Source organism: Pseudophryne corroboree, chromosome 6, assembly GCF_028390025.1.
Source record: "Pseudophryne corroboree isolate aPseCor3 chromosome 6, aPseCor3.hap2, whole genome shotgun sequence".
NCBI classification, from domain to species: Eukaryota; Metazoa; Chordata; class Amphibia; order Anura; family Myobatrachidae; genus Pseudophryne; species Pseudophryne corroboree.
This window is the reverse complement of record NC_086449.1, coordinates 148,870,831-148,893,306: the sequence shown is the minus strand read 5'-3', so window position 1 is coordinate 148,893,306 and position 22,476 is coordinate 148,870,831. Positions and strand designations below refer to the sequence as shown.

General features: G+C 47.4%; 1 protein-coding gene across 1 annotated transcript in view; it reads left to right on the top strand.

Moving 5' to 3' along the window:
* FER1L5 (fer-1 like family member 5) overlaps nucleotides 1–22,476 on the top strand; it is a 926,196-nt gene that overhangs the window by 412,957 nt on the left and 490,763 nt on the right. The window contains exons 18-19 of the mRNA XM_063929941.1: nucleotides 15,362–15,477; nucleotides 16,082–16,195. Of these exons, the coding sequence (XP_063786011.1) occupies nucleotides 15,362–15,477; nucleotides 16,082–16,195 (230 nt within the window). The remainder of the gene's footprint in view (nucleotides 1–15,361; nucleotides 15,478–16,081; nucleotides 16,196–22,476) is intronic.

The window sequence follows — 22,476 nt, the reverse complement described above, 5'->3', positions numbered from 1 at the left end:
CCTTTACATTAATGTGCTGTCTGATGATAGACACATCCGGCACATTGCTACTTTCTTCCTTTACCAAAGAGGCTGTTCTGCTGGTGGTCTGTGTGACCATAGCAGACTCTGTGTGCTGCACATGGACAATGCTGTCCTGAGTCTCACCTACATCTACAATGTTCTCCCTTGTACTTTCTTTTATCTCCTCCTGAGAGGTCATGACAGTTTGCTTACAATCTGCCAGGCTTTTTGCTTCTGCCCCAAACTTTTTTTGTTTATTTTTCTGTTTAAGGGACTTAAATAATGAATGCATTTTTGCATTAATGGTCAGGCACGCCTTACGAAGACGTGAACCTGATCCTTCTTTACATTTCTGTTTGGCTTCTAAAGCCGCAGTTCTGCGCATTTTTCCTAATGCTGCTGCAACTTTTTGCATATTTAACATTACAATGCTAAATTTATATATTCTTTGTTTTTAGTACTGAAGGTATCCTCTCCTTAAGATTGACCGGTGTCTTAAGGTTAAACTCTAATACCTGGTACATTTATACATTTATTTGGAAATACTCATTTCCACTGTGCACATTTTCTATTCTAGGCCTTTAAATTCTTTATTCTCATTTGTAACCTATTCCACTGTGATCTTGTACTTTGCCAGCAGGCTTATAGCCATTGGTGCTGCTTCCTAATAGATATTATGTTAGTTAAAATAACGTATATTGCACTAACACATTTATCCTAGGTTATACAGAATACAAAATTGACATTACACAATGGTAATAAATTTTCATAGATACATCCCCACCGTGATTCTGCAGATTTGGTAGCCAGCTTATAGCATTTGCTACTCCTCATAAATATTATAAATCAGATAATCAGATTCAGTAATAACAAGTCCAATTCGTGGTCGCCAATATTGATTTATGGAATCCTATTTATGAATATTAATATTTAATATATCATATATGGTATTTAATATATGGATATATTTCAATTAATATGCATTTATCATATATATCTGCAAATATATTATGTCAGGCTTACAAACTGATAAATAGATGCAGTCCTTATATATATGACTTATGAAATTATGAAGTTAAGATTCCTTAAAGAGAGTTCAAGCTTGAATATTACCGCTCTTTTTATATGATTCTTTATTTACAGGCAGATCAAATCGTACAGAATAAGATATACACAGTAGTGATATATATACTAATTATAATTATATTAAGCTATGCTATGTTTCCTTCGTTACATAACATAAAACAACATGACATAAGTTTCACAAACAGTTTCAATTATTATCATATTTATACTTGCAAGTTAAAGATTGCCATCCCAAGAATCATTCCTTCTGCATGTTCTCCATGACTTCTCCTCCTGACTGACTTCCTTCCTTCTCCTTCTTCTTCTCCCTCTCCCTCTTCCTTCTAACTCCTAACTACAAGTCTGGTCCTTTTATCTCATATTTTACCAATTCAAACTATCATATTCTCATAGTTTCCAATGGAATAGGTAATTATAGGTTTGTCAGATTCCAAGGTGTAATAAAACAAACATTGAACTGGGCTGTCGTGTCCTGTTCACAGAGGCATGGTGTCATAAAAGTGTGGTGTCCACACTGCCTTAAGCAAGTATAGTATTGTAAAATCTGGAATGTCTTTTCATCCAAAGTTCTGTTGTATTGACAAGTTTTCCTGGGGTCGGTTACACAATGTTTTATCAATGGATGTGATCTCTTTTCATAGTAGTTAATTTATGCTCCCTAGCTTTTAACCTTCACTGGACAATAGACAAACCAGTAGATTCTGATCTACTGTAAGCACACCTGTGAATTCCAATGACCAACAGAGCTCTGTCACATACCTATTATCATTTATGGCCTAATACCTTTTCTCTACAATGACTCTTGATCTTACTGTAACCTCTCTGGCCTTATTTATGACTAGAGCAGAATAAACCTGTTCCCTACACTATTTTTTACCATCTTGCAGTAAAACACAAATATACAGTATATCTATATAAACACATACACAAACCTAATTTCTTAAATCAGCTAAACATTACCTCATACATTCAAACTTATTTCATATCTATTCCTTACTATATATATCCAGTATACTGTCCACTATGGTAACATCGCCTATTTATAATGAATTATATTTTGATTCAGACAACATCTATTGCCCTAATATTAGACTAAGTGCAGACAATTACCTATAAGGCAACACTCCGCGGGAGTGAACATAATACCGTACCTGGACGATCTACTGATAAAAGTACCGTCCAGGGAAAGGTTGTTACACAGCATTGCCCACTCCACACGACTACTCCAGGATCAAGGGTGGATTCTGAATCTGCCAAAATCTCACCTGGAACCAACATGGAGGCTTCCGTTCCTAGGGATGATACTGGATACGGAGGTACAGAAGGTGTTCCTTCCTCTGGAAAAGGCATTGGTAATTCAGTCGTCCCACGGCCACCCCGGATATCGGTACATCTGTGCGTTCGCCTCCTGGGAAACATGGTAGCCTCTTACGAGGCACTGCAGTACAGAAGGTTTCATGCAAGACCCTTCCAGCTGGATCTTCTGGACAAATGATCCGGATCGCATCTACACATGCACCAGAGGTTCCATCCATCCCCAAGAGCCAGGATTTCTCTTCTGTGGTGGCTACTGACTTCTCACCTGACCGAGGGCCAAAGGTTCAGGATTCAAAATTGGATTCTGCTAACCACGGATGCAAGCCTCAGAGGGTGGGGAGCAGTCACCCAAGGGGAACGCTTCCAAGGAAGATGCACAAGTCAGGAAGCCATTCTTCCAATCAACGTGTTGGAATTAAGGGCAATATACAACACCATTCGGAAGGTGTCTCATCTTCTTCAAAATCGAGCCATCCAGGTTCAGTGACGGCGGTGACGTACATAAACTGACAGAGCGTAACAAAGAGCAGAGCAGCAATGTCGGAGGTGACAAGGATTCTCCTCTGGGCAGAGGGACACGCCGTAGTGCTGTCCGCAATCTTCATTCCGGGAGTAGCCAACTGGGAAGCAGTGGCGGTGGACGCTCTGGTCTACCAGATGGTGTATGTCTTTCCACCACTTCCGTTGATCCCAAGAATTCTGAAAAGAATAAAAAGGGAAAGGATTCAAGCAATTCTCATTGCTCCGGATTGGCCAAGAAGGGCTTGGTACGCAGATCTACTGGCATACTGGAGGACCTGTGGCCTCTGCCTCTTCGGGAAGATCTTCTACAACAGGGGCCATTCGTCTATCAAGACTTACCACGGCTACGTTTGACGGCATGGAGGTTGAGCGTCAAATTGTAGCCCGGAAAGGCATTCCGGACAAGGTAATTCCTACCTTGATCCAAGCCAGTAAAGGGGTAATGTTTAAATATTACCACCGGATTTGGAGAAAATACGTCTCTTGGTGTGAGAACAGGAAATTTCCTGCGGTAGAATTTCAGCTGGGTCCTCTTCTGCTTTTTCTGCAGTCTGATATGGATGTGGGTCTGCGTCTGGGCTCCATAAAGGTCCAGGTTTTGGCCTTGTCCATTTTCTTCCAGAAATCGTTGGCGTCCCTTCCTGAGGTTCAGACCTTCTTGAAAGGAGTTCTGCACATCCAACCACCCTTTGTGCCTCCCACGGCACCTTGGGATCTTAACGTGGTGTTGCATTTTCTGCAATCAGATTGGTTTGAGCCTTTACAGGAGGTGGATGTAAAGTTTCTTACATGGAAAACTGTCACACTATTGGCCTTGGCTTCAGCACGGCATGTTTCGGAATTGGGGGCCTTGTCTCACAAGAACCCCTATTTGATTTTTCATGAGGATAGAGCTGAACTCAGAACTCGTCAGCAATTTCTTCCAAAAGTGGTGTCTGCGTTTCACATAAACCAACCTATTATGGTTCCGGTGCTTACTGACACCTCTTCTACTTCAAAGTCCCTGGATGTTGTGAGGGCTTTGAGAATCTATGTCAAACGGACAGCTCATCACAGAAAATCGGACTCGCTGTTTGTGCTCTATGATCCCAAGAAAATTGGGTGTCCTGCTTCTAAGCAGTCTATTGCTCGCTGGATCACGCTGACTATCCAGCATGCTTACTCTACGGCAGCTTTGCCGGTTCCTAAATCAGATCATGCCCACTCTACTCGGTCGGTGGGTTATTCCTGGGAGGCTGCCCGGGGTGTCTCAGCTTTACAGCTCTGCTGAGCAGCTACTTGGTCTGGTTCGTACACGTTTGCTAAGTTCTACGAGTTCGATACCTTGGCCTCTGAGGACCTTCAGTTTGGTCAATCAGTTCTGCAAGAACCTCAGCACTCTCCCACCCGGTTTGGGAGCTTTGGTACATCCCCATGGTACTAATGTGGACCCCAGTATCCTCTAGGACGTAAGAGAAAATAGGATTTTTATTACCTACTGGTAAATCCTTTTCTCGTAGTCTGTAGAGGATACTGGGCGCCCACCCAGTTCTTTGTGTTTCCTGCAGGGTTGCTTGATTAAGTATTATTGTTGGATCAGCTGTTGCTGTTTTTGTTCATGTTGTGTTAACATGGTTTTTCTTTTTGTTTGGTTGTTCTGGTTCGAATCTCACCACTATCTTTTTCTGAATCCTTCTCTCAAGATATGTCCATCTCCTCGGGCACAGTTTCTAGACTGAGTCTGCTGGGAGGGGCATAGAGGGAGAAGCCAGTGCACACTATTGATATCTTAAAGTGCCCAAGGCTCCTAGTGGACCCATCTATACCCCATGGTACTGGTGTGGACCCCAGTATCCTCTACGGACTGCGAGAAAGGGATTTGCCGGTAGGTAAATAAAATCCTATTTTTTTGTCCTATAGAGTAACTGGCCAGTTTGGACCTTAAGAGATAGATTTGCTACAACTTCTAAACAGACAAGAGGTGGCAACCAGTCAGATTTTAGCTATTATTTTCTAGAATCCAATAAGAGAAATACTGTAATAGCTAGAATCTGATTAGTTGCTATGGGCAACACCTCCAGTTGTCATCCCCTTAGACCAGTGGCTCTCAAACTGTGTGCTGTGTCACCCTGGGGTGCTGCGGACACTTGCAGAGGTGCCTCAGGTTGGTGGTCCAGGACCAATTCAAACTATTTATTGTCAGTGTAATGTGTAATACACAATACTAGTGCTTGTGGCTGCCACTCCTAAAATATATGGACAAACAGAAGCAAATCTTGTCCCTCACCACATAATTGAAGCTAAGGATGACATATAAACATAATTTACCCGTATATACTCGAGTATAAGTCGACCCGAATATAAGCCGAGGCACCTAATTTTACCACAAAAACCTGGGAAAACTTATTGACTCGATTATAAGCCTAGGGTGGGAAATGCAGCTCTAGCCGTACACAGCCCTCATACTGCCAGATATGCCCCCACAGTGCCAGATATGCCCTCATAGTGCCAGATATGCCCCCACAGTGCCAGATATGCCCTCACACTGCCAGATATGCCCCCACAGTGCCAGATATGCCCTCATGGTGCCAGATATGCCCCACAGTGTCAGATTTGCCCTCGTACTGCCAGATATTCCCCCACAGTGCCAGATATGCCCTCATAGTGCCAGATATGCCCCCACAGTGCCAGCTATGACCTCATAGTGCCAGATATGCCCCCACAGTGCCAGATATGCCCCCACACTGCCAGATATGCCCACACACTGCCAGATATGCCCCACAGTGCCAGATATGCCCTCATAGTGCCAGATATGCCCCCACAGTGCCAGATATGCCCTCATACTGCCAGATAGTCCCCCACAGTGCCAGATATGCCCTCATAGTGCCAGATATGCCCCCACAGTGCCAGCTATGCCCTCATAGTGCCAGATATGCCCCCACAGTGCCAGATATGCCCTCACACTGCCAGATATGCCCCCACAGTGCCAGATATGCCCGCATAGTGCCAGATATGCCCCCACAGTGCCAGATATGCCCTCATACTGCCAGATATTCCCCCACAGTGCCAGATATGCCCTCATAGTGCCAGATATGCCCCCACAGTGCCTGATATGCCCTCATACTGCCAGATATTCCCCCACAGTGCCAGATATGCCCCCACAGTGCCAGATATGCCCTCATAGTGCCAGATATGCCCCCACAGTGCCAGATATGCCCTCATAGTGCCAGATATGCCCCCACAGTGCCAGATATGCCCTCATACTTCCAGATATTCCCCCACAGTGCCAGATATGCCCTCATAGTGCCAGATATGCCCCCACAGTGCCAGATATGCCCCCTCAGTGCCACATATGGCCCCCCCCCCAAGTGCCAAATAAATATGCTCCCCCCAGTGCCAGGTATACGGTAACTTACCCTCCGCTGCTCCCGCGCTGTCTTGTGAAGATGGGACACGGAGGGCACAGCACGCGCCTCTCCTGTGTCCCTCCTGCGTCTCCGGTGGCCGCGGCGGGTCTGTTAAATGAAGTGCCGGTTCGTGAGACAATCAGAGCTCACGAACGGGTACTTCATTTAATAGACCCGCCGCTGCCACCGGAGACACAGGAGGGACACAGGAGAGGCGCGCGCTGTGCCCTCTGTGTCCCTCCTTCCCACTGCACTGACTGCCCTCCGTGTCCCCACTCCTTCCCACTGCACTGACTCGAGTATAAGCCGAGGGGGCTTTTTCAGCACAAAAAAAAGTGCTGAAAAATTCGGCTTATACTCGAGTATATACGGTACTTAATTACTTTTTTTTTCTAAATCTCTCAATAAGAAACCTTTGGCCTAGGGGTGCTGTGAAAATATTTCTGACACTCTAGGGCTCTGATTGGCTCACGAACCGGCACTTCATTTAACACACACACGACGCCGGAGACGCAGGAGGGACACAGGAGAGCAGCGCGCTGTGCCCTCCGTGTCCCTCCTTCAGAAGACAACGCGGGAGCGATGGAGGGTAAGTACCCTTCCTGGCACTGTGGGGCATATCTGGCAGCATGAGGGCACATCTGGCACTGTGGGGCATATCTGGCATATCTGGCAGCATGAGGGCACATCTGGCACTGTGGGGCATATCTGACATATCTGGCAGCATGAGGGCACATCTGGCACTGTGGGGCATATCTGGCAGCATGAGGGCACATCTGGCACTGTGGGGCATATCTGGCATATCTGGCAGCATGAGGGCACATCTGGCACTGTGGGGCATATCTGGCAGCATGAGGGCATATCTGGCACTGTGGGGCATATCTGGCAGAATGAGGGCATATCTGGCACTGTGGGGCATATCTGGCAGCATGAGGGCACATCTGGCATATCTGGCAGCATGAGGGTATATCTGGCACATCTGGCACTGTGGGGCATATCTGGCACTGTGGGGCATATCTGGCAGCATGAGGGCATATCTGGCACTGTGGGGCATATCTGGCAGCATGAGGGCATATCTGGCACTGTGGGGCATATCTGGCAGCATTAGGGTATATCTGGCACTGTGGGGCATATCTGGCAGTATGAGGGCATATCTGGCAGTATGAGGGCTGTGTACGGCTAGAGCTGCATTTTCCACCCTAGGCTTATACTCGAGTCAATGAGTTTTCTCAGGTTTTTGTGGTAAAATTAGGTGCCTCGGCTTATATTCGGGTTGACTTATACTCGAGTATATACGGGTATGTCAAATAAAACATTGAAATGGAAGTACAGAGAACAAACATGTATGTTAACAATTTGTAACAGACCAACAGTTTCAAGGTCTGCACAAGGGACAAGAAAGACCCAGTGAGGGGGCTGAGGGATAAAAAAGGAGGAAAAGAGTAAATGGAGTGGTGAGGGCACCCACAGGTTGCTCCCAACAGGGGAATCTAGCAATCTAGTAACTGACTAAGAATGGGTAACATAGGTGAGGGTGGTGAGGTAGGGAAAAAAGGGGAGTGGAGTAAAAAAGAGTGTGGAGAGAGATACATGGGGGAGAGGATACAGAGGATGAGGGGGTTGCGAGCCAGGAGAGGAGAGTAATTAAAGAGAAAGAGAGGTATAGGATAGAAGAAAAGAGAAGGGAAAGGAGGGGAGGAGGATGGAAACAGGGAGTGGATAAAGGGGGTCATTCCGAGTTGATTGCACCAAGCAAATTTTTGCTGCTGGTGCGATCAACTAATCTCCGCCTGTGGGGGTTTAGCATAGCAGGGCTGCGATCGCTTGTGCAGCCCTGCTATGCTAAAAAAGTTTCACTCAAAACAAGACCAGCCTGGACATACTTACCCTGTGCGATGGATCCAGCGATGATGGGGCCGCTTTGACATCAGACATCCGCCCTCCATTCGCCTGGACACGCCTGCGTTTTACTTACCACTCCCCGAAAACGTCCGCCAACGGACAGGTGACGCCCCTGAATGCCTTCCTTCTGTCAGTCTTCTTGCGGTCACTTTCTTCGTAACCAGCGTCGTGGGTCGCCGGGCAACACCGCGTGTAAGCAGTGCGCACGCCACGCATGCGCATTCCAGTCCCGTTCCCACCGCAGCGAAGAACCGCTGCCTCAGAACGGGTCGGAATGACCCCCAAGGAGAGCATACATTCATACAAGTCCAGGAAGGGCCACATTATGAAGCCTATGCCAGGAAGACCAGACTGCATGGAACTTAAATCTACTGTGTTGTTTTGGAGACTGGATATATATTCCATTTTGGACAAAAACTAGAGCCTGTTTAAAAGCTCCTGGAAGGATGGCGGTAGGCTTGTTCCATGCCGCACAGGAAATGTGCCGGATCAATGTGTCACTTTATTTGCTCCTTTATCTAACGTCCTAGAGGATACTGGGGTCCATTTAGTACCGGGGTATAGACGGGACCACTAGGAGCCATGGGCACTTTAAGAATTTGATAATTTGGGCTGGCTCCTCCCTTTATACCCCTCCTACCAGACTCAGTTTAGAAAATGTGCCCGGAGGAGCCGGTCATGCTTATGGAAGCTCCTGAGAGTTTTCTGCATTTAATTTATATGTTTGTTATTTTCAGGCAGGGCTGGTTGGCACCAGAGAACAAAGTGGGTATAGATACTATGTTCAGTGCGCATTAATTAGAGCAGCTTAGTGATGTACCAAAGTGACCTTGAGGTAACTCTCTAGACAATACCTCCAACCCAACAAGTGGGATATACGTGCAAAGAAAAAAATGGTACCAATACATACACCTAGCGCATCAAGTGGAGATCAGAGAGCCACTATTATCAGTAGTCCTCATGTACGGATTTTCCCAAAAGAGACAAAAAAAGGTGCATATAGTGAAGCACAGTTTTTACAATGTACATGGAAGTTTTTATGGTTAAAAGACATTTATTGTACACTTATAAAACATCGATCCACACACGATTAAAAGTGTGATAGCAGCAGTAAGAGTAACACAAAGTGCAATGTGTCTAGCAGCAATTAGAGTATCCACACACGGAGTCCAAATGGACAATTACCAGAATTAGATGAAAAGAGTGCGTATAGATGTAAAGTCCACAGCAGCTGCAGCAACTCCTTCACCTTCCGTCCGGTAAAGCGTCCAGGATCTTCCTCCAATGGTCAAATCGATATAGCCAAGGCGTTTCTCCCCTGTTCATCGGGTCTTTGTCAAGGCTTATACTCTGGAAAGCCTTGACAAAGACCCGATGAACAGGGGAGAAACGCCTTGGCTATATCGATTTGACCATTGGAGGGAGATCCTGGACGCTTTACCGGACGGAAGGTGAAGGAGTTGCTGCAGCTGCTGTGGACTTTACATCTATACGCACTCTTTTCATCTAATTCTGGTAATTGTCCATTTGGACTCCGTGTGTGGATACTCTAATTGCTGCTAGACACATTGCACTTTGTGTTACTCTTACTGCTGCTATCACACTTTTAATCGTGTGTGGATCGATGTTTTATAAGTGTACAATAAATGTCTTTTAACCATAAAAACTTCCATGTACATTGTAAAAACTGTGCTTCACTATATGCACCTTTTTTTGTCTCTGGTTGGCACCAGCCTGACTGCTTCGTGGAACTTAGGGGGGGAACGGCCCAACCTCTTAAAGGGTTAATGGTCCTGTTCCCCGCTGACAGGACACTGAGCTGCTGAGGGAACTATTTGCAAGCCCCACCACGGCGAGCGTACATTCCCGCAGCACGCTGTCACCCTTAACAGAGCCAGAAGAAAGAAGAGTGTTGAGTACTAAGCCGGCGTCCCGGTTAGCGGGTCACCGGCCTTTATTGCGGCACGAGAGTACGGAGATGCATGGTTTATAAATGGGGAGGAATGCGTCTCCAGACACAGTACACAACTGCGTCTCAGTACACTGTACACAGTACCCAGACTGGCAGCCTTAAAACGTTTTCTCTCTATTTTAAGCACCAGATTCCTCAGCCAGTATAAAAAAGCAGGAAGACCGCGCGCCATTGAAGGGGTGGGGCTTCACTATAAGAGGATCCAGCAGCTCACCAGTGCCATTTTCTCTCTGCAGTGGACACAGACGCTGACAGGACAGGGACGCGCAGCTCTTCCCGTGTGACTCCAGATTACTTCAGCGGTACCAGGGGGCCATAGCAGAGGGGGAGCGACTATTAGTGTACTAAGTCCCCCATCAGGGTACTCAGTCTACGACCCGGCTAAGCTTGGCATTAGTGATAAGGGTGCGGTGGGGGCTGGCTCCAAACAACTCTGTGTCTCCCTGATGGGCTCTTTGTGGGTTAATTGTGCTTAACCTTTTCCTGTGTGTGTGTGTGTGTGTGTGTGTGTGTGTGTGTGTGTGCTGTCACATTTACATTATGTCAGGCAAAGAGTGTGTTTCTTGCACAGCCAAGTGTTCCTCTTCACCAGGGGGCTCACTACTGGGTACTCAGGGTTCACAAGCTAGCGGGGCTGAACCGAAGTGAGTTAATTCTCTCAAAGGAATGATTTCCATTCTTTCTACAAAATTGTCCCGCAATGAGAAAGAGACGCAATACTTAAAACAAACTTTGGAATGCGTTTATGAACAGAGACTCAGTCCCCCAAAAAGCGTCTCAGTCCCCTCCCATTTATCCGCAAAAGCGATCTCTGGCCCATATCCTGCAATCTGACTCTGACGCTGATGGGTCAGACTTGGAGGAGGGTGAGGTAGATTTGGAGGGGAGGGATGCTGCTCTGTCACAAGGAATAGAGAAGAACCATGGGTCAATCCTGATAAGACGTTTCAGATCCCTGAAAGGTTGCTCTCATCTTTTCCCTTTCCTCTGGAGGATAGGGAAAAATGGGAAAATCCACAGATAGTGGACACATCAGTCTCTAGGTTGTCACGTAAAATTATATTGCCTGTTCCTGGTGCAGCCTCCCTAAAGGACACGGCTGATTGTAAAAAATTGAGACTACACTCAAATCATTGTACACAGCTGCTGGGGTGGCCAAAAGACCCACTATTGCATGTGCGTGGATTACTAAAGCCATTGTGAAATTGTCAGGTAACCTAATTGAGGGGTCAGATTCCTTATCTAGGGGGGATGTTGTCTTACTCCTGCAGCATATACAGGACTCTGCAAACTTTATGGTGGAAGCCATAAAGGAAATAGGCGTGCTTAACACACGCACCACCGCTATGGCAGTGTCGGCATGAAGAGGCTTGTGGCTACGCCAGTGGACTGCTAACGCGGACTCCAGGAAAGGCGTGGTAGGCCTACCATTCACAGGAGAGGCCTTGTTTGGAGATGAATTAGACAAATGGATCTCCACAGCTACTGCGGGTAAGTCTACGTATCTTCCTTCCGCAGCCCCCCCCAACCAAGAAGACTTATTCAGCTTCTACGTTACAGTCCTTTCGGACGGTCAAGTTCAAGGGCAAATCCAGAGGTGCTTCTGTGTCCTCCAGCGGCGCAAGAGGTAAACCATGCAAACCAGCAACTGCAGGTGCTCAGGAACAGAGCTCAGGCTCTGCTTCCTCAAAGACTTCAGCATGACGGTAGACCGCAATGCCTGTAAGGCTGTTAGGTGGGAGCCCAACTATAATTCTTCAGTCACATCTGGTCAAATTCATGCCAGGATCCCTGGGTCATAGATCTTATTTCCCAGGGCTACAGACTGGAGTTCCAAAAGCTCCCACCTCACAGATTCTTCAAATCAGGCTTGCCAGTTTCACAAGTGGCAAGTATAACTTTACAGCATGCCATCCAAAAACTGGTACAGACTCAGGTCATTGTTCCAGTTCCGCCTCATCTACTAAACAAGGGGTACTATTCCAACTTGTTCATAGTACTGAAGCCGGACGGTTCAGTAAGACCGATTCTGAACCTCAAGTCTTTGAACCCGTACTTACGAGTGTTTAAATTCAAGATGGAGTCTCTGAGAGCGGTGATCTCAGGTCTGGAATAGGGTGAATTCCTAGTGTCTCTGGATATCAATGATGCTACCTTCATATTCCAATCTGGCCGCCTCATCAGGCTTATTTCCGGTTTGTACTGCAGGACTGTCACTACCAGTTCCAGGCCCTGCCATTTGGTCTCTCCACGGCACCGTGGGTGTTCACCAAGGTGAACAGGGAGTGAACATAATTCCGTACCTGGACGATCTCCTGATAAAAGCGCCGTCCAGGGAGAGGTTGCTGGACAGCATAGCTCTCTCAACCAAACTTCTCCAGGATCATGGGTGGATTCTGAATCTTCCGAAATCTCACCTAGAGCCAACACGGAGGCCACCATTCCTGGGAATGATACTGGACACAGAGTAACAAAAGGTGTTCCTTCCGTTGGAAAAGGCATTGGTCATCCAGTCGATGGTTTGGGATGTTCTGAAGCCAACCCGGGTGTCGGTGCATCTGTGTATTCGCCTTCTGGGGAAAATGGTGGCCTCTTACAAGGCACTTCAATACGGAAGGTTTCATGCAAGACCCTTCCAGCTTGATTTGTTGGACAAATGGTTTGGATTGCATCTTCACATGCACCAGAGGATCCATCTGTCGCCAAAGGCCAGGATCTCCCTTCTGCTGTGACAACAGTCTTCTCACCTCATTGCAGGACGGAGGTTCGCAATTCAGAAATGGATTCTGTTAACCACAGACGCAAGTCTCAGAGGTTGGGGAGCAGTCACTCAGGGGGTGCTGTTTCAAGTCTGGAAGTAATCCTTCCAATTAACATTCTGGAACTCAGGGCCATATACAATGCCCTTCTGCAGGCTTCACATCTTCAAGATTGGGCAATTCAGGTCCAGTCGGACAATGTGACGGCAGTAACGTACAGAAACCGACAGGGCGGACCGAAAAGCAGAGCAGCAATGTAAGAGGTGACAAGAATTCTCCTCTGGGCACACAGAAATGCTGTGTCGTTGTCAGCGGTCTTCATTCCGGGAGTAGATAACTGGGAAGCAGACTTCCTCAGCAGACACGACCTGCACCCGGGGGAGTGGGGCCTTCACCCGGAAGTGTTCAGGTGCTTGACAAGTCGATGGGGATATCCAGAGATCGACATGGTGGCATCTCGGCTCAACAAGAAGCTCAGGCAGTATTGTTCCAGGTCGAGAGACCCACAGGCGGTGGCGATAGACGCCCTGACAACTCCATGGGTCTATCAGATGGTGTACGTGTTTTCTCCACTTCCTCTGATCCCAAGAATTCTAAAATGAATAAAAGGGGAAAAGGTTCAAGCAATACTCATTGCTCCGGACTGGCCAAGAAGGGCCTGGTACACGGACCTTCTGGAGATGCTCCTCGAAGATCCGTGGCCTCCACCTCTTCGTGAGGATCTTCTGCAACAGGGCCCGTTTGTCTATCAGGACTTATCGCGGCTAGGTTTGACGGCATGGAAGTAGAACGGCTGATTCAAGCCAGGAGAGGGATCCCTAACAAGGTTATCCAGACTATGATCCAAGCCAGGAATGGGATAACATCTAAGCATTAACATTGTATTTGGAAGAAATATGTGTCTTGGTGTGAGAGCAGAAATTATTCTGTGGTGGAATTTCATCTGGGACATTTCCTGCTTTTTCTGCAGGCAGACGTGGATGTGGGCCTTTGTCTGGGCTCCATAAATGTCCAGATTTCGGCCTTGTCCATTCTCTTTAAAAAAAAAAAAAATTGGCTTCTCTCCCTGAGGTCCAGACTCTCTTGAAAGGTGTTCTGCTCATCCAACCTCCCTTTGTGCCTCCCACGGCACCTTGGAATCTCAATGTGGTGCTGCAGTTCCTCCAATCGGACTGGTTTGAACCGTTACAGGAGGTGGGCGTAAAATATCTTACGTGGAAGACCGTCACACTGTTGGCCTTGTCTTCAGCAAGACGTGTGTCGGAGCTGGGGGCTTTGTCTCACAAAAGTCCCTATTTAATTTTCCATGAGGACAGAGCTGATCTCAGAACTCGTCAGCAATTTCTTCCTAAAGTGGAGTCCGCATTTCGCATCAACCAACCTATTGTGGTTCCGGTTGTCACCAACACCTCTGCTACTTTAAGTCTTTGGATGTTGTGAGGGCTTTTAAGGTGTATGTGAAAAGAACAGCTTGTCACAGAAAGACGGACTCGCTGTTTGTTCTTTATGATCCCAATAAGATTGGGTATCCTGCTTCAAAGCTGACAATTGCACGCTGGATCAGACTTACTATCCAGCATGCTTATTCCAGCGCAAGTTTGCTGGTTCCAAAATCTGTACATGCCCACTCTACTAGGTCGGTGGGTTCTTCCTGTGCGGCTGCCCGGGGTGTCTCGGCTTTACAGCTCTGCTGAGCAGCTATTTGGTCAGGTTCGAACACGTTTGCTAAGTTATACAAGTTCAATACTTTGGCCTCTGAGGACCTTCAGTTTGGTCAATCAGTTCTGCAGGAACCTCAGCACTCTACCACCGGGTTGGAGAGCTTTGGTACATCCCCATGGTACTAAATGGACCCCAGTATCCTGTAGGACGTAAGAGAAAATAGGATTTTAATTACCTACTGGTAAATCCTTTTCTCGTAGTCCATAGACGATACTTGGCGCCCGTCCAGTGCTTCATTCTACCTGCACTGTTTCTTGGTTAAGTAATGTTGGTTCAGCCGTTGCTGTTCCTGTTTCAAGTTTGGTTAGCTTGGCTTTCCTCTTGTGTGTGCTGGATCAGATTCTCACCACTATCCTTCTCTATCCTTCTCTATTTTCCTCCTCTCAAAGTATGTCCGTCTCCTCGGGCACAGTTTCCTAGACTAAGTCTGGTAGGAGGGGCATATAGGGAGGAGCCAGCCCACACTATCAAATTCTTAAAGTGCTCATGGCTCCTAGTGGACCCATCTGTACCCCATGGTACTAAATGAACCCCAGTATCCTCTACGGACTATGAGAAAAGTATTGCCTGTTGGTGCCTCAGATCAAGATCCTACTCTACACCCCAATGTTAATCCTTGTGGAGCCCAGTGTACCCCGCAGCAGAAAAGGATTTACTGGTAGGTAATTAAAATCCTATTTTTATCCTTTCAGCTGGAGAAAACAGTGGCTTCCTGCCGACATTTGGGACAAGTTTTCTGACTCTTTACGGAAGTCCTCATGAGTTTCTTGGTGCACAAAATAATCAACAAAGCCTTAACCAAGGAAAGGTGAGATAGATCAGAACATTGTTAAAGGGGGTTAAGCAATACGCAGTTTGCAAAATCTTATTTTCTTGCAATGGCCATATGTCAGTGCAGATGACCACGTTGTCTCATTCTTCTTCTCTGACAGCCCAGACAGTCTAATACTGAATCTTTAACCAATCTCCTCTTCCTAGCTGTAGACAACTCTTCTACAGGAATCCTGCCAGTGAAATGGGCTTGTAGTATCAGTCTCTGTTATCCAACCCTGGAATGTGTGATTCAGATTCATCTCCTGGTCATGGAGTCCTCTTTCCCAACTGTAGATGCAAATATTTGGGACAGACAGACTCTTTGGTCCAGCATTCATTTGGAACAAAAAAGCCTTTATATAATAAACATTCATACCCCAGTCCTTTCTACCTATGTTGTCTACTGCACAGACTTATGCGTCCTTTAAACTGATGAGGAATTTGAGAGTTTCTGTGGAATAAGTAATTCTGGTGTGCCCTATACCGTTATACGGTTTACAGTTATGTTAGCTAGACCATTAGAGACTGGGGAAAGTGAAATTTCTCCTTGTAATTGCACTCCCTAACATTCATTGGGTATTCTTTTGTGGACGCAACAGGAGGAATGTGTGGCGTATTCTGGCCGGCTGCTGCTTCAAGTGCAGACTGTTGTGGAGGATAAACCGATGTTAAAGGTGGAGGCGATCCCTCTGTCAGACGTCTGCAGGGTTGAGGTAAGTAAATGTATCTAATACTGTAGCTAGTTACAGTACATCTAGCTAATCCGTCTATGTGTATGCAATTCAAACCAAATTGTTATTGTTTGGCTTGTCTCTGTTCTGCTCTCTCTAACATCCTAGGGGATACTGGGATGGTCTAGTATCATAGGGTATAGGTGGGGTCCATTGGAGCCTTGGCACTTTAAATTTCTTCAGAGTGTGCTGGCTCCTCCGCTCTATGCCCCTCCCACAGACCCATTTTACAAAAATGTGCGCAAGGAGTCGGGTGCATTTTCTGGAGCTCCAGAGATTTTTCTTCAAAATGCATTTTAGTTTGTTATTTTCAGGCAGGACTGGTTGGCACCAGTCTGCCTGCGTCGTGGGACTTAAGGGGGGAGGGGGGTGGGTGGGTGGGGGGGACCGGTACCAACCTCTTACAAGGGTTAATGGTCCGGATCCCCGCTGACAGGACATAGCTCCTGAAGGGAGTTGTTTCATTCACCTACAGCAGTGTGCGCTCTCCCCACAGCATGCCACCACCCCTAATTGCGGAGCTGAAGATGCTGGTTGGTGAGTACAGAATCGGAGTCCCGGGTAGCGGGTCCCCGGTTCCGTTGGCGGCATTAGGGCGACGGGCACACAGCTCAGTGAGGGGCTGCTGTTATCCCTCTGTATATGCCCACACTGGCGCTGACGCTGAAAAGGGGTTTTAACCCCTTTTTCTCTGAAACTAGTAACCCTGCCAGTATAATCTAAGCCATTGAGGGGGCGGGGCTTCCCGGAGAGTGGGACCAGCGGCTCAGAGCGCCATTTCCTCCTGCATCACAGACCAAGCTGGCTGCAGAGAAACGCTGCTCCTCCTAGAATCTCAGAAACAACTTTTTTGGTACCAAGGGGCTTTGTGGTGGGGTGGAGCGATATACTGTATGTATATACAGTATTCTAGGTCCCTTATATAAGGCTCCTAGTTACTGCCCGGCAAAGCATTGCTTTAGCTGTAGAGGCAAGGTGTGCTGGTTTCTACCTCTCTGCCTCAACCTAACAGACTATCTGTGTTACTGTGTTTTCACTTTTCACCTGTTCGTGTGTGTGTGTGTGTGTGTGTGTGTGTGTGTGTGTGTGTGTGTGTGTGTGTGTGTGTGTGTGTGTGTGTGTGTGTGTGTGTGTGTGTGTGTGTGTGTGTATTCTACTGTTCAGAATGTCAGGCAAAAAGTAATATGTCAGTCCTGCAGCACAAAGTTTTCCCTTCGTCTCTGTTCCTCCTTCTCAAGGAAGCAGCACTCAGAAGCCAGCGTGGCTGGACTCAATTAAAGGGATGATTACAGATATATAATCTGAACTGGCTTCTGCCAGGCAGGAGAGGCAAGATTTAAAAAAATCTATGACTCATTTTATGTTGTAGAATTCTGACCATAGGCGAGCTTCTCAGCCTCCTATGCTTATTTCACAGAAGCGCACACTGCCCCATGTTCTCCAGTCTGACTCAGATGACAATATGCCAGACCTGGATGAGGGGGAGGTGGAAGCCGACAAGGGGAACAGTACCCTGTCTCAGGGAGTGGAAGCTCTTATATATTCCATTCGGGAGGTACTGAATATCCGTGATAAAGAGACGTAAATAGTGGAAGAGTCGTTTTATAATGTGAAACCAAAGTCTACTGCTACATTTCCGGTCTCAAAGGAATTAAACACGCTTTTTAGGGAATCATGGGTTACTCCTGAAATTTCAGATCCCTAAGAGGTTGCTGACTTTGTTTCTCTTTCCCCCTGAGGATAGAAAGGTGTGGGAAAACCCTCCTATAGTGGATACTTTAGTGTCCAGGCTGTCACGTAAACTCGTGCTGCCAGTACTGGGAGCTATCTCCTTAAAAGACCCTGCTGATCGTAAAATTGAGACTACACTCAAATCTATTTACATGACAGTAGGAGTGTCTCAGAGACCCACAATTGCTTGTGGTTGGATTATACGGGTCATTGTTAATAATACAGTAATTGATGGTATTGACACTATGCCCCAGGATGAATTTATCACACTCCTGCAACATGTTCAGGATTCTGCTAATTTCATGAGTGAGGCTGTCAAGGAGATTGGCCTGATAAATGTACGCTGTACAGCTATGGCTGTGTCGGCGCGCAGGGCATTATGGCTGAGGCAGTGGACTGCAGATGCTGATTCCAAAAGGGGTGTTGAGAATCTTCCCTTTACAGGGGAGGCTTTATTTGGTGAAGTACTTACTAAGTGGATTTCACAAGCGATGGCAGGTAAGTCCACCTATCTGCCATCGGCGGCCCTTCTGGCTAGGCGTGTTTACCCCGACCCCTCTCTGCATTCCTTTCTAGTGGCCAGATTTAGGGGCAGGGCCAGGGATGCTTACAACACCGCAAGGGGTAACCGGGGAAAGCCACGCAGACCCGCGGCCGCTGGTACCTGGGAACAGAGCTCAGGCTCCGCCTCTTCCAAACACTCCATCTGACAATTGGCCCCAATTTTGGGAAGACTTACAGGTGGATGTGTGCCTCAAATTTTTCAGTCACCTTTGGCCGAAATCCTGCCGGGACCCTTGGGTTTGAGACCGCGTATCCCAGGGATACCGGTTGGAGTTTCAAATGCTCCCACCTCACAGATTTTTCAAGTCAAGCATGCCAGCTTCACCTGTGTCAAGGGTCACCTTGCAATCAGCCATTCAAAACCTACAGCGAATACAGGTCATTGTTCCAGTTCCACCTCTACTCAAAAACAAAGGCTTTTATTCCAGCCTGTTTGTGGTACCGAAACCAGACGGTTCGACCGATCTTGAAACTCAAATCTCTGAACCCGTACTTCCGGGTGTTCAAGTTCAAGATGGAGTCTCTAAGAGCGGTGGTTGCTGGCCTGGAAGAAGGGCAATTCCTGGTATCCCTGGATATCAAGGATGCGTAACTTAACATCCCGATATGGCCGCCTCATCAGGCGTACCTCAGATTTGCCCTGCAAGACAATCACTTCCAGTTCCGGGCCTTACCCTTTGGTCTCGCCACGGCACCGAGGGTGTTCACGAAGGTGCTGGCGGAGATGATGCTCCAACTCTGGGTGATGGGAGTAAACATTGTTCCGTACTTGGACGATCTCCTCATAAAAGCAGTGTCCAGAGACTTCAGTTCCTGGGGATTATACTGGACACTGTGTCTCAGAAGGTGTTCCTTCCTATGGACAAAGCTCTGACAATTCAGTCAATGGTTTGCCCCATTCTGAAACCGACCAAAGTTTCTATGCATCTTTGAATACACCTGCTGGGAAAGATGGTGGCCTCTTACGAGGCAATCCAATATGGAAGATTCCAAGCCCGTCCGTTCCAGCTGGATCTGCTGGGCAAGTGGTCAGGATCGCACCTGCACATGTACCAGAGGATATGCCTTTCGCCAAAGGCAAGGATTTCCCTGTTGTGGTGGTTGCAGATCTCCCACATAGTGGCGGGTCGACACTTCGGTTTTCAAGCTTGGATTCTGTTGACTACGGACGCGAGCCTCCGCGGTTGGGGTGTGGTGTTCAGGGGGCTCAGTTCCAAGGACAGTGGTCGCCTCAGGAGTCTTCACTTCCGATAAATATTATGGAACTCAGGGCGATTTACAGTGCCCTTCTCCAAGCCTCTATCAGGCCATATAGGTCCAGTCGGACAACGCCATGGCAGTGGCATACATAAATCGTCAAGGAGGAACCAAAAGCTGGGCTGCAATGTGAGAGGTGTCCAAGATACTCCTCTGGACGAAACACAAAGCCAGGGCCATGTCGGCCATATTCATTCCAGGAGTGGACAGTTGGGAAGCAGACTTCCTCAGCAGACACAATCTGCACCTGGGGGAATGGGGCCTTCACTTGCAGTTGTTTCAGCTGTTGATTCATCAGTGGGGCTGCCTGCAGATCAACATGATGGCTTCTTGGCTCAACAATAAGCTGCTGCGTTACTGTTCCAGAACGAGGGATCCGCTGGCCGCAGCGGTGGATGCTCTGATGCCGCCGTGGGTTTACCGGTTGGTTTATTTGTTCCCTCCAATTCAGAGCCGGCCCTAGCCAATTTGATGCCCTAGGCAAAATTTTGTCTGGTGCCCCCTAGCTCCGCCGCTAGTTCTGCATCTGTACCTGCAACGCTCAGGTAGTGGGGCCCACCGGGGGGGTTACCCTGTGGGCCAGTTCAACTCTGCACAATGCCACACAGTAATGACCATAATACATATAATTCCACACAGTAAAGGAACCTTACACATATGCCCCACATTAGTAATGCCCATAATACACATAATGCCACACAGTAATGCACTTTACACATATGCACCACATTAGTAATGCCCATAATACACATATACTGCCACAGATACTGCCACACTTGCTGGTTATACAAAAAGATCAGTATCAAACATGTAGAAACTGTCCATTCTCTTCACTATTCAGTGTGTTTGCTGGTGTCTGTTACTCCCGTTAACTGCATGCACTTTACTTTATACTGTGGGAGCTAAATGCTCTGCCCTCCAGTCTGATGTGTCCAAAAGTCACGCTGCACTGATGTTTCATATAGAAATAGCACAACGCAACTTACTGACCACGTTACAGTGCTAGATGGCAGGGGAATTTTACGGTATGGACTGACTAGGAAATAAAGTGTGGGGAGAACACTGCCCATGTTATGTCCCTGCAGACACCTGGGATTTGCACAGGGATAAGGGACACACACAGGATGGCAGGGTCCCCCTCCCCCATGTGCACAAGCAGTATAGGTGATGTCAGGTTTCTGTGAAGCAGTCTTCCAAAATACACATGTGTTATCATAAGCAGCCATCCAGTAATAACCTTATATAGTCAGTAAAAATGTCACAGGTCCAGGAATTGCATTTACTGGGCTTCTGCTGTCTGTCTGTCTGAGGTCTCACAAGTCAGGGGCATTCAAGCATGTCAGAGGAAGTTTAAGGCACAGTGTGCATTTTTTTTGACAAATGTAAACAGCAGTGTATACAAGTACTGATTGAATACATTTGGAAAGTAACAGTTAGTTTGCGGACTGTCCCTCTCAGCATGAGATGCTGCAGGGACATGCTTGGATGCCCCTAGACATGCTTGAATGCCCTAGGCAAATGCCTAGCCTGCCTATAGCTAAGGCCGGCTCTGCTCCAATTGCTCTCAATCCCATAATTCTAAAACGACTGAAAAGGGAAGACGTTCAGGCAGTTCTGATTGCCTCGAATTGGCCCTGCAGGGCCTGGTATGCGGACCTCCTGGCCATGTCCCTCGAAGAGCCCTGACCTCTACCACTTCAGGAAGATCTTCTACTGCAGGGACCATTCGTTTATCAAGACTTACCATGGCTACATTTGATGGCATGGAAGTTGAGAGGGAGATTTTAGCCAGAAAAGGTGTTCCCGGAAAAGTTATCTCAACTATGGTCCAGGCCAGGAGGATGGTCACGTCAAAACATTATCATCGCATATGGAAGAAGTATGTCTCTTGGTGTGAGGTTCGGCAGTATTCTACTGTGAACTTTCATCTGTGTCGGTTCCTACTCTTCCTGCAGGCAGGTGTGGATATGGGCCTACGCTTAGGCTCCATTAAAGTTAAGGTTAAGATATCGGCCCTGTCTGTTTTTTTCCAGAGACAGTTTGCTGTTATCCAGGAAGTCCAGATGTTCTTGAAAGGTGTCCTTCGTATTCAACCACCTTTTGTGCCTCCCACGGCGCAATGGGATCTCAGTTTGGTTCTGACGTTTCTCCAATCTGATTGGTTTGAACCTTTTCACAGGGTGGACATGAAGTATTTGACGTGGAAGACCCTCATGCTGTTGACCTTGGCCTCTGCGAGGCGTGTTTCGGAGTTAGGGGCCCTGTCCTGTAAGAGCCCTTATGTAGTGTTTCACAAGGATAGGTTGGGGCTCAGGACTCGCCCGCAATTTTTGCCTATTTTGGTGTCAGCGTTTCACATCAATCAAACGATAGTGGTTCCTGTGGTGTCTGACACGTCTGTTACGCCAAAGTCCCTGGACGTGGTTCGGGCTTTGACGGTTTATGTCAAGGGGGCTGCTAGTCACAGAAAATCTGATTCGCTTTTGTTCTCTATGACGCTACCAAGATTGGTTGTCCTGCTTCGAAGCAGTCAGTTGCACATTGGATCAGACTTACAATCCAACAGGCTTACTCTTCGGCAGCTATGCCGCTGCCGAGGTCTGTTCAGGCCCACTCCACGCGGTCGGTGGGTTCTTCCTGAGCAGCTGCCCGGGGTGTCTCGGCCTTACAGTTATGCTGAGCTGCTATTTGGTCAGGTTCAAACACATTTG